The sequence below is a fragment of the Nomascus leucogenys genome, chromosome 11 (genome assembly GCF_006542625.1).
Source record: "Nomascus leucogenys isolate Asia chromosome 11, Asia_NLE_v1, whole genome shotgun sequence".
In the NCBI taxonomy this organism is placed as follows: domain Eukaryota; kingdom Metazoa; phylum Chordata; class Mammalia; order Primates; family Hylobatidae; genus Nomascus; species Nomascus leucogenys.
In genome coordinates, this window is record NC_044391.1 from 117890205 (window position 1) to 117906406 (window position 16202).

The window sequence follows — 16202 nt, forward strand, 5'->3', positions numbered from 1 at the left end:
AGACATGCTAAGACTCAAAAGGTACCTCCCACACACCTTTTCGCAGGAATTCCCTGGAGGATGTGCTCTAGGAAGATTACTTGAGAAAGAAGAAAGTGTGGCATCTAGGAGACATGTGACATAGCAGACAGCCAAAGGAAATAGAATAATGGCAAACGGAAGCCCCAGCTGAGAGCTATACAGCAAGTTTACAGAGGAACTAATCCAGACTGGAGCATAAAGATGGAAAAAACCTGAACTATTAGACCGTATGTGTGACCATGTTTTCATCATGTGAAAAACTCTACAGTGGTTACTGGAAGATACAGAAAGATATTTAGTAGTAAGTATATGAAAAATTAATCAAATAAAATGCAAGACAATTATTAAGTCCAGGAAAAATGAAGGGTTGCAGAAGAAAGGAGGCAGCTCATAGGGTACCACTCAACTGAGTCATGACAGCTATTAATAGTCACATGACTCTAAATGCTATTAGTTTTATTAACAGAGACAGGCTATGTTTGGATGATGGTGATGAGACTGAATGAGTGGTTTGGTACTACAGAGAAAAGTTCTCATCTACCATGGTTGTAAGACTAATGCACAAAACTGGTAAAGTAGAAGATAGCAGTATATGCATGTTATTTAGAAATATAGAGGTGAAGGCTTCATATTTAGAAATAAGGAGGTGAAGGAAGTTTGCTAGGAAAATGTAGGATGCTTGTTTCTGGAGAATGAAACTAGGGGCTGGTGCAGGTGACAGTTATTTTTCTATAAGTCTTTAGATAATATATGATTTTAAAAAATAGAAGCTGTGCACAGTGGCTCATGCCTGTAATGCCAGCACTTGGGAGGCCAAGGTGGGTGAGGCCCGTGAAGTCAGGAGTTCGAGACCAGCTTGGCAAACATGGTGAAACCCCATCTCTACTAAAAACACAAAAATTAGCCAGGCATGGTGGCATGTGCCTACAGTCCCAGCTACTTGGGGGTGCTGAGGCGGAAGGATCGCTTGAACCTGGGAGGTTGAGGCTACAGTGAGCTGAGATCGCGCCACTGCACTTCAGCCTGGGTGACAAAGTGAGACCCTGTCTTAAAAAAGAAAGAAAGAAAGAAAGAAAGAAAGAAAGAAAACAGAGCATTACTTCTCTAAAAATAAAAAGTGAAGATTCACTAAATGTACCGAAAATAAATATAACCTATTATGTTTTGATTTTTATGCCTTTGTAAATATTTAATCAAGTACAAATAAAAGGCAACACCTATTAACTATACTAAAATTAGGAAATGTAGATAAGCAAAAAAAAAGAAAATGTAAAAAAGAGAGTAGAAAAATCCATGTTCTTCCTTCTTCGATGTATTTGTATATATAAAATACTTTTAATGACTTTGGAACACAAGAGTTTAATGAGTACTGCTAGAATTGGCGAAGGGAAAACAAAAATCTGATGCATTTAAGATTCCCACATCATTGGTAGGGTTATAAGTACCGAAGAACTTACAGCAAAAGACAAAAGGAATAGAAAGAAGAAAGTGAGAAAAGTTTCCTTTCATGATGTATCAGAGTAAGATTATGTGAAGACAGTAAGTCATATCATATGTAAACAAGTATAGAGTACCTGTTTGTGTGTATAGATACACATGTGTATAGGATACATGTTTATATATGTAACATATCTCTCTCATCAGAAGGATAAATGAAACATATTAGGAACAGGTCCCCCAACAGAATCAGGAGGACTGAGATGTTAATTTATAAAGAATGGTTCAGATTACTTACAGTGCTAATGTTACAGTAACAGTATAATAAAATTATCAGTTAAAGTTCTACTAAAAGTAAAGTATACAGAATACAAATACATTCGGATTTCTGTTTTAAGTCTTATAAGCCAACGAAATGAAAAAAAAAAGAAAACACCCCAGTTTATATACTAATATCACCTATTTATTAGACCTATGTTGCCACTTAAGCTTTATATATTATAGGAAAATAACATATTTGCCTTCTCCCAAGTGTTTAAAAAATGCATGTAGAAATTTTCCAAATATGCATTATTTACTGAGGCTATTCACATTTTAAATTATTATTTACATATGCCTCCTTTGCTACTACGGAAATTGCCAGGTAATTAAATGTTACTTGAATGGAAAATAGAAAAGGATAGAGGTTAAATCTAAGTGTTAGATATGGTATTATCAAGCTTGTAGTCACTACTAACACATCAATCTGAAAACAATTTCTGGTCCACAGAAATTTCTTCCTTTATCATATCATTATTATTCCAGGATTACATAACTTTCATTAATAAAATTATTAATATAATAATATTCCAATTCTTGAAAGACACTGTCAGAGAGAATCAATAAAAAAAACAACACTGATTGGCAATATATTTTCTTATGGTAAAACTAAGTAAGTTAAAGTGAAAAATACAAAATAATTTACATGCATAACTAATTAAGATTTGCCATAATTATAAGTAAAAAAATTTACCTGACATAGAGGGATCGCTTCTGGCTAGTTCGAAGAGAACCTGACCCTGAACTAATACTACTATTCATCATCTGCTCCCGTAAATCATGTATTTTAGCTTCAAAACGACTGTATTCTGATGGAAGAAAAAGAGAAATAAATTGATATATTTTCAAAAGATTATTTGAAGATAACGTGTTAAATATGTAAACTGTCCTATAATTGATTAAATGTGGTTAGAACCTTAAAACAGTAATATGCGAAAGATTTTGCCCAACACACAAATTTCAAAAAAAATTATTAATAACCTAAATGTACCATAAATTAGAATTGGCTGAGTTAGAATTTTTCTACATGCTCTTTTAAAGGTTATACCACATTTAGTCAATTAAATGACAATTTCCATGCATCCGACAGCAGTAATCTTATATTACTGTTGAATTTAAGTGTAAATTTTAAAAATCAGGATTTATTCTAATTTTTATATTAAGGAAGAAACCTGTAATAATAATTAATACATTAGATGCTTTGATTATTGACTTTTCCCCCTTGAGACAATCAGTTCATTTTACATACTTCAATATGGAACTTGTGCAGGGTCAACATTAAAGGGAAAAATATGCCTTAAACAAGTGATAAAGTTTATTTTAACTGATTTTATAATTTATAAATTATCAAAATTCAAGACACAAAAGCAATCTGAATATTCATGAAGATTTTTATTTAAAATATTTTTTATACAAAAATGTTTTTGAAAATGGACTATTTAAAGCTGCATATTAAAAACTACTAAATCTATCAATAACAAAAGTTTAAGCACCTTTTCAAAAATATTGCAGTTACATGGTTATAAACAAGTATCTTTTTTTCCCCTCTATTTATAACAAACAAATTGCAGATAACTAGGTCATTTCAAATCTGAGTTTCTTATAAAGGCTGTCTTACAGTAAACAACTTCTCTGGGATTTTGTATAGGTTAAGATGACAGAGTAAGAGTAAGCATGATTATTGCTGAGTTACTCTTTCTTTCACCATAATCATCAACTTTGTTTTATGGATAATAAGCTCAACTGAAGCAACAATTCATCAAAAAGCTTAGAAACGTTTAAAATTCCACATTAATAATAAAATATTTTACTATCCTTTCAAAATTATAACAAAACACTTAAAATAAAAACATAAATAGCCTTAATAGTAGAATGTATCCATCACAATTAAATAAATATCAATCCATGGCAAGTTGTCTTTGGTATGTGTAGACACAGCTAAACTATAGATTGATGAATGGAGATAATAAAAATATATCATGAGTTTATACTAGTTTTTCTAATGAAAAATTAGGACCACTGGGTTTTTACTTAATCTCTTCTATTTTAGCATTGTATCTGCTTTCTTGGATATGAGTAATTCTGGTTCTCAAGATAGTGGAGATAGCAGAATAAAAGTACCGGCATAATGACTTACTTGTTTTATCCAATATTACATTTACAACAGTGAATTACACCACCACCACTACTACCATGATATGATTACTGTAAACAGTTAACTATTTCCTGTAGCTTTTAATCCTGAGGCTATAGCTAGAGATGTATGGTTGAATTATTGTTTTCTTTTTTTATTTTTAGACACAGGGTCCTGCTCTGATGCCCAGGCTGGACTGCAGTGGCACAATCATAGTTCCTTGAGCTCCTTGGCTCAAGCAATCCTGCCTCAGCCTTCTGGGGAGTTGAGACCATAGTGTGCACCAACATGCTTGGCTAATTTTTAAAAAATTATTTTTGGTAGAGATGGCATCTTGCTGTGTTGTCCAGGCTGTTCTTGAACTCCTGGCCTCAAGCAGTCCTCTCTCTTTGGCCTCTCACAGCTCCGGGATCACAAGTGTGAGCCACTGTACCTAGCCAATTACCATTTTAAAATCACTTGGAATAGTTCCTCCCTGAGTATGACTGTTGCCAAGTGGATACATATTTAGATTCATTTGTACTTTATTTTCAACTTAAATTTGCCTTTAAAATTTTTCATTGATTTTATAAGTAGGAAAAATAACTCCACAGTCAAATCTGTAAAACACAGGTATTTAAGTCCAGCTTCTGTCGCTTTTTCTCATCCTATTCTGTCCTGATCCTTATAGGTAAACATTTAAGCTATATAAAGATACCCACAAAAACGCAAGTACATTAACATTTATTCCATATTTTTATATCTGTATATATGTGTGTATATATACACACAAACATCACAAACATAATACATTTCTCTTTTCTTTTTTTTTTTCAGACGGAGTTTTGCTCTGTCGCCAGGCTGGAGTGCAGTGGCGCCATCTTGGCTCACTGCAACCTCCGCCTTCTGGGTTCAAGCGATTCTCCTGCCTCAGCCTCCCAAGGAGCTGGGACTATAGACACCCGCTACCACGCCCAGCTAATTTTTGCATTTTTAATAGAGACGGGGTTTCACCATGTTGGCCAGGATGGTCTCGATCTCTTGACCTCGTGATCCGCCTGCCTCGGCCTCCCAAAGTGCTGGGATTACCCACTGTGCCCAGCCAACATTTCTCTTCAACAGTAGAATACACATTTCCCTGCTTTGCTTTTTTCACTTAATAGTAAGTATATCCAGAAGATCACTGCACGATATAGAAAGATGTCATCCACGCTTTTTTTTTTTTTACAGCGATATGCAGTCCTTTGTTTTTAACCTTTACTTCTTTGTTGTAGGTATGACTCTTACATATTGCATAGGGTTAAATTCTGCTTTATTAGCAAGCCTGACAATTGTCTGCTTTTATGAATTAACTTTTGATATAACTGAAATTGTTCTCAGTTCTATTCTTACCATCCTGTCTTATTTATTCAAGCTTTTAACATAAATAAACCAGTGGCAGATTTTATTTTCCAAAGATGCCCGCATCCCACATGCTCTTGTACACTGTGACCTTGCAATTTCCCCATCGAGAGGTGGAATCTAATTCCCCTCTCCTGGAATCTGGGCTAGTGCTTTGGGTCATTTGTATACCAAAAAATGTGAAAGTAATCCCATATGACTTTCAAGGTCAGATTAGAAGAGGCCATGAAGCTTTTGCCTGGTTCTTCTGCAATGCTTGTTCAGTGGAAGCCAGATACCATGTAACAAGACTGTTCTAAAACCACCATACTGCAGAGGTCACATGATGGTGCTCTGAGCCCAAACTTCCAGCCAGTACCACCAACACGTAAGACAAGGAGAGCAAAGCCAAACTAGGCCCTCCAAAGCAGCTCATTTGCCACCTAAGTCCCACTAAGTGACCTCAGTTGATGCCAGAAGGAAAACAAGAACCATCTGGCCAGAATCCTGCCTGAATTCCTAACCTACAAAACCTATTAAAAGGCTGTTTTAACCTATTAAGCTTGGGGTAGTATCTCATGAAGCAACAGTAACTGGAGCAGTCTCACTATATGGTTTGTTCTTTTAAGTGTGTGTGTAACAATTCAGACACGCTTGTCCTTTTGTTCTAATGGCAAACTTGTTTGGCTTTTGTCTTTTGGTCTCCTCCTACAAGCAATCTTCCCAGATCTGACTGGAAATACTATCCTTTTATATCCAGTTAAAAACTTTAAAGCAATTAGGAGGCTTATTCTGTTTTCATATTATCCTCAAATTCTGCCATTTTCTAATAATTGTACCTTCTCAAAATTGTCAGAGCATATAGCTTTTTCATATTATACACTCTCTTCCTTATAATCATCTTCATTAATGCTAACATCAGTCCTTATGTCAGTATCCCTCCTCCTATCATTTTGGATGTCTGAAGGTTATTCTCTCTCCCCAGGAAGTGTTTATATGAACATTATCACTCTAATTATTTGTTGATACATTTGATTCCAGTTTTTATATGTGAAAGTCTGTTTGACTCAGCTTCTTCCTTTATTGAGTATGTTCACTCCACTGTCTTCTATAAACTGAGAACAACGGAATTTTCTTTCTTTTTTTGCTGGGGGAGGGAAGTGGAATTCCAGATATTTTTTTCCTTTAAATCCTAATCATTTTATTATGGAATTTGATACGTAGTTTGAAATAACTTTTTTAATTTTAGAAAAGATTTCTTGTTTATGCATTTTCTAGCATTGTTTTGGATTTCTTCCTAGGAAACTCCTATTACATGCATGTTGAATATTCTTTGCCTACCTTCTATATCTGTCACTTTCAAATCTTTTGTTTCTTTCTTCTAATTTTTTTAAAAGACTAAAGCAATCACAAACTGTTTTTCCTGAACCATTTGACAGCAATTTGCCTTCTTGATGTCTCATCATCCCTGAATACTTCAGTGTGTATTTCCTACAGATATTTTCCTGTATAACTACAAAACCATCAAAAGTAACATTAATACATTACTACCAACTAATGCTCGGATGCCTACGAAGAGTCACCAATAATGTCCTTTATAGCAAAAGGATCCAATTCAAAATCATTTGTTGCATTTAGTTGTCACATCTTTTTAGATCGTTGAGTCACAGCAGTTTCTCAGTGTTTCCTTGACTTTGTGACCTTAATACTGTTGGAGATTACAAGTCAATTGTTTTGTAGAATATCTCTCAATTTGGGTTTGCCTGAAGTTTCCACACAATTAGATTGAAGTTATCCAACTTTGGCAGGAATATCACAGATGTTATGTTCTACCCAATACACCTGTATCAGGTGGTACACAATTTTGATTTGTCCCATCACCAATGTTATTAACTTTAATTGCTTGATTAAAGTTGTGTCTGCCAGGTTTCTCTACTGTAAAGTTACTTTTCCCTTTTGCAAATAAATTACTGAAACTGTACAATTCTCCATTCTCATCAAACTTTCAATTAATTCATTTATTTATATGAGTAAAAACTCATTATTTCCTACTTTATTCAGTGGGTTATAATCTGCCATTATTATCACCAACTGAATGCTGAAATTGTTCCTGATTTGGCCAGTGAGAGTCCCTTGAAGTTAGATTCTGGGTCCATTTGACGTGTCTCCAACCTTCCTTGAGTACGTTCTTGTTTTCTGGCAAAGGATATTACAGAACAATCTAGCATTTTCTTTGCCTGACTCCTGGGGAACCTGCCATTTGTCAAAAAAGCCTTAGTAATTTCAGTGGGGAATAGTATTTGCAAGGCAAGATCTGGTGCTCACTGCTCTTGGGGTGGCACTAGGCTCAGGGCCTCTCAGTGGGCAGAACCAGGGAAAATAACATACACACAGATACATACACACTGATGTAGATACATCTGTATCAATGGAAAACCATCCCTTCAAACCAATTTCTTCAATTCTAATCCAGTATTACAGGATTCATATTTAAGTTTTCTTCCTTTCCATATTTGTAACTCTCTTCTCAACAGTGAAAATTATGAATAAGAATAACCTAACATATATATTAATTTGGTCAATCTCAATTTGAACAGCCATCCACTTCCCTGACTGGGCTCTGAGCATTCCCATATGTGCTTTCCTCACCAGCCCTCAGGCTCTGACTCCCCAAACCAAGGCATTACCCTGCGTGGAAGCCAACCTCATGGGTAAATCCAATGGGTCACCGAGAATCTCCTAAACCTCTCCAGACGTGAGGTGTAGATTAAACTATTTTTCTTTGCTCTACCTAATGGCTTTAGGACTAAATTGATCAAGTTGTGGAAAGAGAAGGTCTATTTTTGCTTTAAACATTTTTCTTCTTTTTCACCTTCTTGGTTTAAGAAGTATGTCTCTTCTAGTCAAATTTAGTTTTTAAAACAATGTTTTTATTTCTACTAATTTTCTGAGTTCTATCAACTTATGGATGTTGTTCTTCCACATATTCTATCATTTTTCTTTAACTTGTTTTGAAATATTAATTTTAGTTTACAGTCGCTTCATACACCATGTCTTTCTGGTACAGCTTTACTGTCTGTGGAGACATTACGCTAATCCTTATTTTCACTTTACAAATAGGTTTCCACGGGATTCAATCGTCATCTTTTCCTATTGCTCATTTTGATATGAAATTAGTTTTCCCCAACTTTTACACAGGAGTTTCAAGTCAAGATAGGTTTTCTAACTTCACAGCTCTAGAACTCTCTATTTGGTTCTTTCAAGTGTTTAAAGACATGATCTCAGACAGTGTGGGATTTCCTGAAACTTTACTTCCCCCATTAATCTGAACCTTCCATTCCGTTTGGCTCTATCACCCCTATCCTGTTCAACTTGGATCTTATTCCCAGCAGCTCTTCCTTAGTGTGGGGCTTTAAATGGAAAGGGAACTACAGCTGGCCAACTGTGTCTAGGGCCCAGACTGCTCGTGACTCCTTCGTATCTTACCATAGATTCCCTGCACTCAACATGCAGATTGTACGAGAGCTCTTATAGTTCACTTGGTGTTCTCAAATTCACCTACTGCATTTTCTTGTGAGGACTGGTTAACATTGGGCTTCTCCTGTTGCATCCTCTTGCACAGATGCTGATATCAGATGGTCTTGTAGCTGTTAATACCTTGTTTACATCAGCTTATATTTGGGGTTCACAGGATATCTTTCATCTTTTTGTCTAGTTTTATTGTAGATTTTTAACAAGTTTTGGTTTAGCTTTCCTAATTTTTTTGAGGGAGAGGAATAGTTTTGGGCGATTCAGTTTTTAATGTACTATGTTTTTTTGTATTTTCTTTTTTTTTTTTTTTTTGAGACAGAGTCTCGCTCTGTCATCCAGGCTGGAGTGCAGTGGCGCGATCTTGGCTCACTGCAACTTCCGCCTCCCGGGTTCAAGTGATTCTCCTGCCCCAGCCTCCTGAGTAGCTGGGGTTACATGCATGCCCCAACACACCCGGCTAATTTTTGTATTTTTAGTAGAGACGGGGGTTTCACCATGTTGACCAGGCTGGTCTCAAACTCCTGACCTTGTGAGTTGCCCACCTCGGCCTCTCAAAGTGCTGGGATTATAGGCGTGAGCCACCATGCCCAGCCCTCTTTTTGTATTTTCTATTAGTCTCACTGGTTTATGTTTCTATTATTTTACTTCCTAGAAAACAACTAGGAAGTGATGACTTTTCAATATTACCTTTGTTTTTAATTTTACTATTTTAAATATAATTTATTTGTATTTCTGTATAACTTTATTTTTAATAAAGGCTATGTTTTGGTTTGAAAAATTTCTGAAAATTTAACTGGCTCTCCCAAGCCAGTATGCCGTTGCTCTTGAAACAAGAGACTTGTGTGCTTCCTTAGCCCCGAGTTCCCAGTTTCCCTTCACGTTTTGTTTGCTGATTCCTTAAAGTTCTGCAATGCTTTTTAAATAAGATGTGTATTACATTTCATGTAGCATTATTAGTTTTTAGCAATTTTGCTGATCTAATTAATAGAAGTCCTAGTGATTTAAAATAGTCTACATTTTAGAAATTTAAAAGCTTTCTGTAAAAAGAACACATTACTTTTTAGTGACGCAGAAAAATATATTCTTTCTTAATGAGTAACTAAGTTACTACAAAGCAGTTAACACAGTCTCAGATATTAAAAATTTAAGACACTGAAGAGCTAAGTCAATTCCTGATAATTTCTTAAATTTGTGATCTATTTCTTTCACTGTATTCAGATCTTCATATTTATAGTCTTCGCTTAGAGTCTTCCCACCCGCCCCCACCTCGCTCTGTTGCTCAGGCCGGAGTGCAGTGGTGCAATTCTGGCTCACTGCAGCTTCTGCCTCCCGGGTTCAAGCGATTCTTGTGCCTCAGCCTCCTCAGTAGCTGAAATTACAGGTGTGCACCACCATGCCTGTTTAACTTTTTTGTTAGTGGAGACAGAGTTTCATCAAGTTGGCCAGGCTGGTCTTGAACTCCTGGTTTCGAGGGATCTGGCTGCTTTGGCCTCCCAAAGTGCTGGGATTACAGGCGTGAGCCATTGCGCCTGGCCAAGTCTTTGCCTTACTCTTAACAATTCCTCACAGCCACCTTTCTATATGTTCGAAACATACTTCAGCATTTTAAAGTTACTTTTCCTTTAAACCTTCTATTTCATTTACTTACTTCAGATTCCTACCTTTTCCTTTTGTTTCAATCAATTGATACTTTTAGTCCTATCGTCTCCACATTTTACCTATCCTGTGTATATTTTAGTAAATACTCCCACCAACATATTTTTTCCTTTATCTTTTTTTTTTTTTTTTAAGGTTTTTTTGGGTCTTGCTCTGTCATCCAGGCTGGAGTGCAGTGGCACGATCATGGCTCATAGTAGCTTTGACCTCCTGGGCTCAAGCAATCTCCCTACCTTAGCCTCTCAAGTAGCTGAGCCTACAGGCATGCATCACTATGCCCAGCTCATTTTAAAAATTACTTGCAGTGACAGGGTGTCCTATGTTACCCAGGGGATCTTCAACTCCTAGGCTCAAGAGATCCTCTTGTCTCAGCCTCCCAAAGTGCTAACCACTACACCTATTTTCTTAAAATTTTTATTTTGATGGAAGAGTTTCATCCCTTTTTGCAGTTAAGTCATTTACATTCCTCTCCTAGAATTACATCAAAACTCAGCAAAGCTATAATTTTACATAAGAGATTTTCTCCATTCAACATCTCAAAAATTCCTGTATCAAACCATATTTCTTGTCATGAAACGTATTAGGAAGTATCTGAACTGCTGGCTACAAGTTAGTATGTATACGCTTATACAAGCAGAGATATTTAAAAGCTGATTTTTTCATTTGATATCCCCTTTCAAATTTTAACCTTTGTTTTCACCCCCACACTAGAAGTAAAAAGGTAGAGGAAAGTGAAGATGGGGTATGGGGGAAATTGGACTTCCTCAATCTCTTCTTAACATGCAATCCCTATAAAGAAAAACATTCATTTATAACTATAATAAAATACATTAAACACAGATATTAAACCCAAGTGAAACAATTCTCAGAGGATGCATACTATAAATTGGCCTAGAGAAGAAAAAGGGAAACTATTTTTAAGAAGGCAAGTTAGTTGTTTTAAGTACAATAGCTCTCTGGCATACTCGGAGGATTAGTTCCAGAACCCCACGTATACCAAAACCCGCGCATATTCAAGTCTAACTTGTGGAATCTGACAGGCATACGCTGTTTGGTTGAACAGCATGTGCGTAAGTGGACACTCGCAGTTCAAACCTGTGTTGTTCAAGGGTCAACTGCAGCACAGGTGTGTAGAAAAATACAGCAAGGAAAGTGGGAAAGCAGGAGACTGAAAAAAATTTTAGTTACCTATCTACTACGGAAAATGATAAGAAATGACAAATGCCTGCAAATAAATGCTACTAGTCCACTGCAATCTTCCCAGATTATCTCCACCTCTTCTCCCTTTGGTTGGTATAAGAAGTAATAATGAAAATAAAGTCAGGACACTGGGTGTTAGAAATCTACCTTTGTAACTCACGATTTCAATCAAAGCTTTGGAGTGCAGAAAGTTAAGTGACTATGGCCTAACCTTTCTAGACTTTGGTCACTTGCAAAATCGGGATTATAACACCAAACAGTTTTTTTCTTGTGAAAATAAAATATGTCACAAATATAAGACCTAACCAATGGGAAAGAGAAAATAAGTTTAACTTATATATTGAGTTTAATTCTTTCCGCTTTATTTCTTTTATGGGTTTATTACAATATAATTAATGCTTTCGGAACAAAAGATTGAGATATAAGCTCTGAAAGTTGGCCTAATATTCTTGAGGAACAATAAGATAAATATTTGAGGTTAGAGATTCCAAGAGTTTAATGTGTAGTTGAAAGAGTAACAACAGGGTATGGAGACACACCCAGAACCCCAGAGTTGCCACAAAGATTATTTTAAGCTGAAGATATCTGAGATTCAACAGATGCAGAAAAAAAGCCTTCTCGGAGTTTCTCTAATCTGACTGAAAGGTGCAGCTTCCGAGAAATGATGTTACCATAAATCCCCTCTCTGAGGAGTCTTTCCCGAGAATGGAAAGACCACTCATACCAGTTTAGACAAACGTTATCACAAACTTTATCTCCCATCTCTTCTCCTAAAAACTTGTCTTTCCTAAAGAAATGTATGTTTTTCTAATAAAAGCTGTTTCTCCCTCCTTCCTTTTCCCTACTAGATTAGGTACACAAGCTTTTAACTTCATCCACAAGCTAGCTACAGTATTTCTTTTGTTGCCTCTTGCATCCATATACAAGAAACTTTTTTTCATGTTAATTTTTTTTTTTTTTGTCAGTTTACTTCACAGCCCCTGTTACTGAACATACAAGGGTGGAGGAAAATGTTTTTCTTCGCTTAAAAGGGGCTAGAAGAAATCTTAACCGTTTAACAGTTGTGTAACTAGCAAATTACTTAGTCTCTTTACGGAAGAGCTTATTCAACTACAACGTAAAATGGGGACAACAGTGCTTACTTGTAGGATTATCTTGGGAATTATAGAGTTAATAAACATAACATGGTTCATACCATGCATGGCATACAGTTTTACTATTATATTCTATCACAAGAGATTCATTTTTTTTTTTTTTTTTTTGAGACAGAGTCTTGCTCAGTTGCCCAGGCTGGAGTGCAGTTGTGCGATCTCAGCTCACTGCAAGCTCGGCCTCCTGGGTTCACGCCATTCTCCTGCCTCAACCTCCCGCGTAGCTGGGACTACAGGCGCCCGCCACCATGCCTGGCTAATTTTTTGTATTTTTAGTAGAGACGGGGTTTCACCGTGTTAGCCAGGATGGTCTCGATCTCCTGACCTCGTGATCCACCCACCTCGGCCTCCCAAAGTGCTGGGATTACAGGCATGAGCCACCGCGCCTGGCCAAGAGGTTCTTAAACTACAGACTAGGAAGTATTTGATAAAATTTTATAACTTTGGGATATGGAGTCCAAAACGAGTATAGTATTGTATTTCCAGTTCCCATGTTCGATTATTTTTATTTTTATTTTGAGACAGGGTCTCACTCTGTTGCCCAGGCTCAAGTGCAGTGGTGAGATCACAGCAACCCTCACCTTGGCTGGGACTACGGGTGTGCACTACCACACATGGCTAATTAAAAAACTTTAAAAAAAGTTTTAGTAGAGACGAGATCTTGCTATGTTGCCCAGGCTGGTCTCGAACTCCTGGGCTCAAGTAATCCTCCCACCTAGGCCTCCCAAAGTGCTGGGCTCAGAGGCGTGAGCCACCACGTCCAGCTAATTTCTGATAATGATTCTCCAAAAAGATTAACAGTAAAGGCCCCCCAAAGTGAATTATTCCTTGTCTTTGGAATTAATAAAACTGACAGGAGTTAGAAGATAATGTTCCTTCATATGTCTTGTAGAGATTTTTTTTTCTCATAATTAGAATGCAAGTCAAGAAAGTTCAAAGCACACAAGCTGAAAAACCCATAAAAGTACTTTTTTGGAAGACTAATAAGGCAAGCCATAGATCCTAAAAGATAAAAAACTTAATTCTACCAAAAGCTTACCTTTGTCTCTGTCTGTCTGTCTGTCTGTATATATATAAGATTATCAACAAGGCAGAGAATCCCAAGCCTTTAGGAAAAATACTAACTGCAAGATGCTGATTATCAGAGTGTCAGATGACTCCTTTTGTACTTCTTAAAATCTGATTTGTGTTAATGTTTTTGTGTTGTGTGTGCGTGTAGCTAATCTGTTACTAAGCTTTGATGCTTTTCCCCACCTCTTCTTATTATCTTTGTATGAATGTGAGGCTACTTTTAAATTACTTATTACTGGGGCTGGGGGCTGTGGCTCACACCTGTAATCCCAGCACTTTGGGAAGCCGAGGTGGGCATATCACCTGATGTCAGGAGAGCAGTCTGGCCAACATGGCAAAACCCCGTCGCTATTAAAAATACAAAAATAAGCTGGGCATGGTGGCAGGTGCCTGTAATCCTACCTACTCGGGAGGCTTGAACCTGGAAGGTGGAAGTTATGGTGAGCCGAGATTGTGCCACTGCACTCCAGCCTGGGCAAGAAAGTGAAACTCCGTCTTAAAAAAATTACTTATTACTTTGCTAGATTTTGCTAGAGTAGCTATTCCAGAAAGTCGAGGGGTGCAAGAAAGATAGAGGCGCAGGACATTTTTACAGGTTTTAAAACCCAAATACTGTCACATTATCTGATCCTACAGAGGCAGGCTGCTTTATCCAAATATGGGTCCTCTGCTTTTCTAAACCAAACCAACCACATCATGAGTGGCTTCTGCTCCAGCCTGCTCACCCCACTTCCCAGGAGGCTTGCAATAAAAAAGGGTCATGTTTTTATACCTCAAAAATGAGCCTCTCATCTTTAAGAGGTGCAATTTTATACCATATCCTAAATTTTTGCCATCACAAACATTCTCAACATTCCGTATTTTAACTCTTCCCCTCTTTCCGTGTGGCTTCTGCAAGACCTCAGCTGCTTAAGGAGTCTTTACCTCTACTTGGTTGTCCAGGTATTATACCTGCCTTCTTAGTTTTAGTTAATATGAAGTGAAGTTGTGTGGGTAGGAACATGCGTGTATGTTTTGTTTTTCTTACTGCTTTTGTGTGTTCTGTGTGTTTTAAGGTTAGGGAGCAGATATTAAGTTACCCGTAACCATACCTAAAAAGTTTATATTCCTTATAAACATATAAATGAGAGGCTGTCTATAATACTGAGGAACCAGTGACTGTAACTTGGCTTCCATATAGTGTACCTATGGGGTGGAATGTGTTGGCCAGAAGATAAAAGTACATAGGGTCTCACTGGCAGATTTGTTTCTCACAAAAATTAACGAATTGACATTCTGACTTCATATGTTAGTCCCTATTGTTTGGTTAATGTAAATTAATATTCAGAATTTACTCCCAATTAAACAAATTTTCCCTTGTTTAGTTACTGAGCCTACAAGGCCAAGGTTTTACTAGATTGATAGACCCTCCCATACTTTGGAAAGACCAAGCAATGCTCAACACGCTGCTTTGATCAGCTAAAAAACATACTAGATTAAAAAGAAATTCTGCTTCAAAAAAGAATAAATGTAATTAGTTGATAAATTATAGAATTACTCATTTAGCTCCTTTACTCACATCATTTTTTCCTTCTTCATCATGTTGTTTATGAGCATCAACAAATATGCCATGTATTCTTTTGGGTATTTAAGCTTTCTAAATTCCACTGAGGTTTTATTGGAGATGTGGTTATGTTGATGCACACTAGAGTCTTACATATGTTTAATATGGCATGACCTCAAATTTTCCATTACCACCTTCTTCCCCTAGGAACTTAGTAAGGTCACATCCATGATACTTTACCATCTAGACACACATTATACCCCAAACTTGGCATTCTTCTCTTTATTTTAAATAGCAGCAGTAACAGCTATTAGAAACATGTCTTAAATCTTGATATTAATAATTATAACCTAATTCAAAAGCTAGAAAAAATCTGGGTGACCTAATTTTTTGGGGCATTATTACTATCTCTGCTTATGGTTTTTATTATTTTTTCAGATCAATAAAGTAGTAAAAGGGACATTAAAAGCTATGTCTTCAGTTACACAACAGATTTAAAAAAATAAACAGTTAAATTAACCCACATAATGGGATTATGTGGGTTAAGCTTTTGGATGCCAGTTCCCACATCATTAAAAAATACTTTTGGCAGGGTGCAGTGGCTCACGCCTGTAATCACAGCACTTTGGGAGGCTGAGGTGGGCGGATCACCTGAGGTCAGGAGTTTGAGACCAGCCTGACCAACATGGAGAAACCCTATCTCTACTAAAAATACAAAAAACTAGCCGGGTGTGGTGGTGCATGCCTGTAATCCCAGCTACTTGGGAGGCTGAAGCAGGAG

At 36.8% G+C, this 16202-nt stretch overlaps 1 protein-coding gene across 20 annotated transcripts in view; it reads right to left on the minus strand.

Annotated features, from left to right (window-relative positions):
• The window catches only part of DLG1 (discs large MAGUK scaffold protein 1), a 192127-nt gene that overhangs the window by 47013 nt on the left and 128912 nt on the right, over positions 1-16202 (minus strand). For all 20 annotated transcript variants that reach the window (XM_030823041.1, XM_030823038.1, XM_030823037.1 and 17 more), the window contains one exon: positions 2471-2585. In XM_030823041.1, the coding sequence (XP_030678901.1) occupies positions 2471-2585 (115 nt within the window). The remainder of the gene's footprint in view (positions 1-2470; positions 2586-16202) is intronic.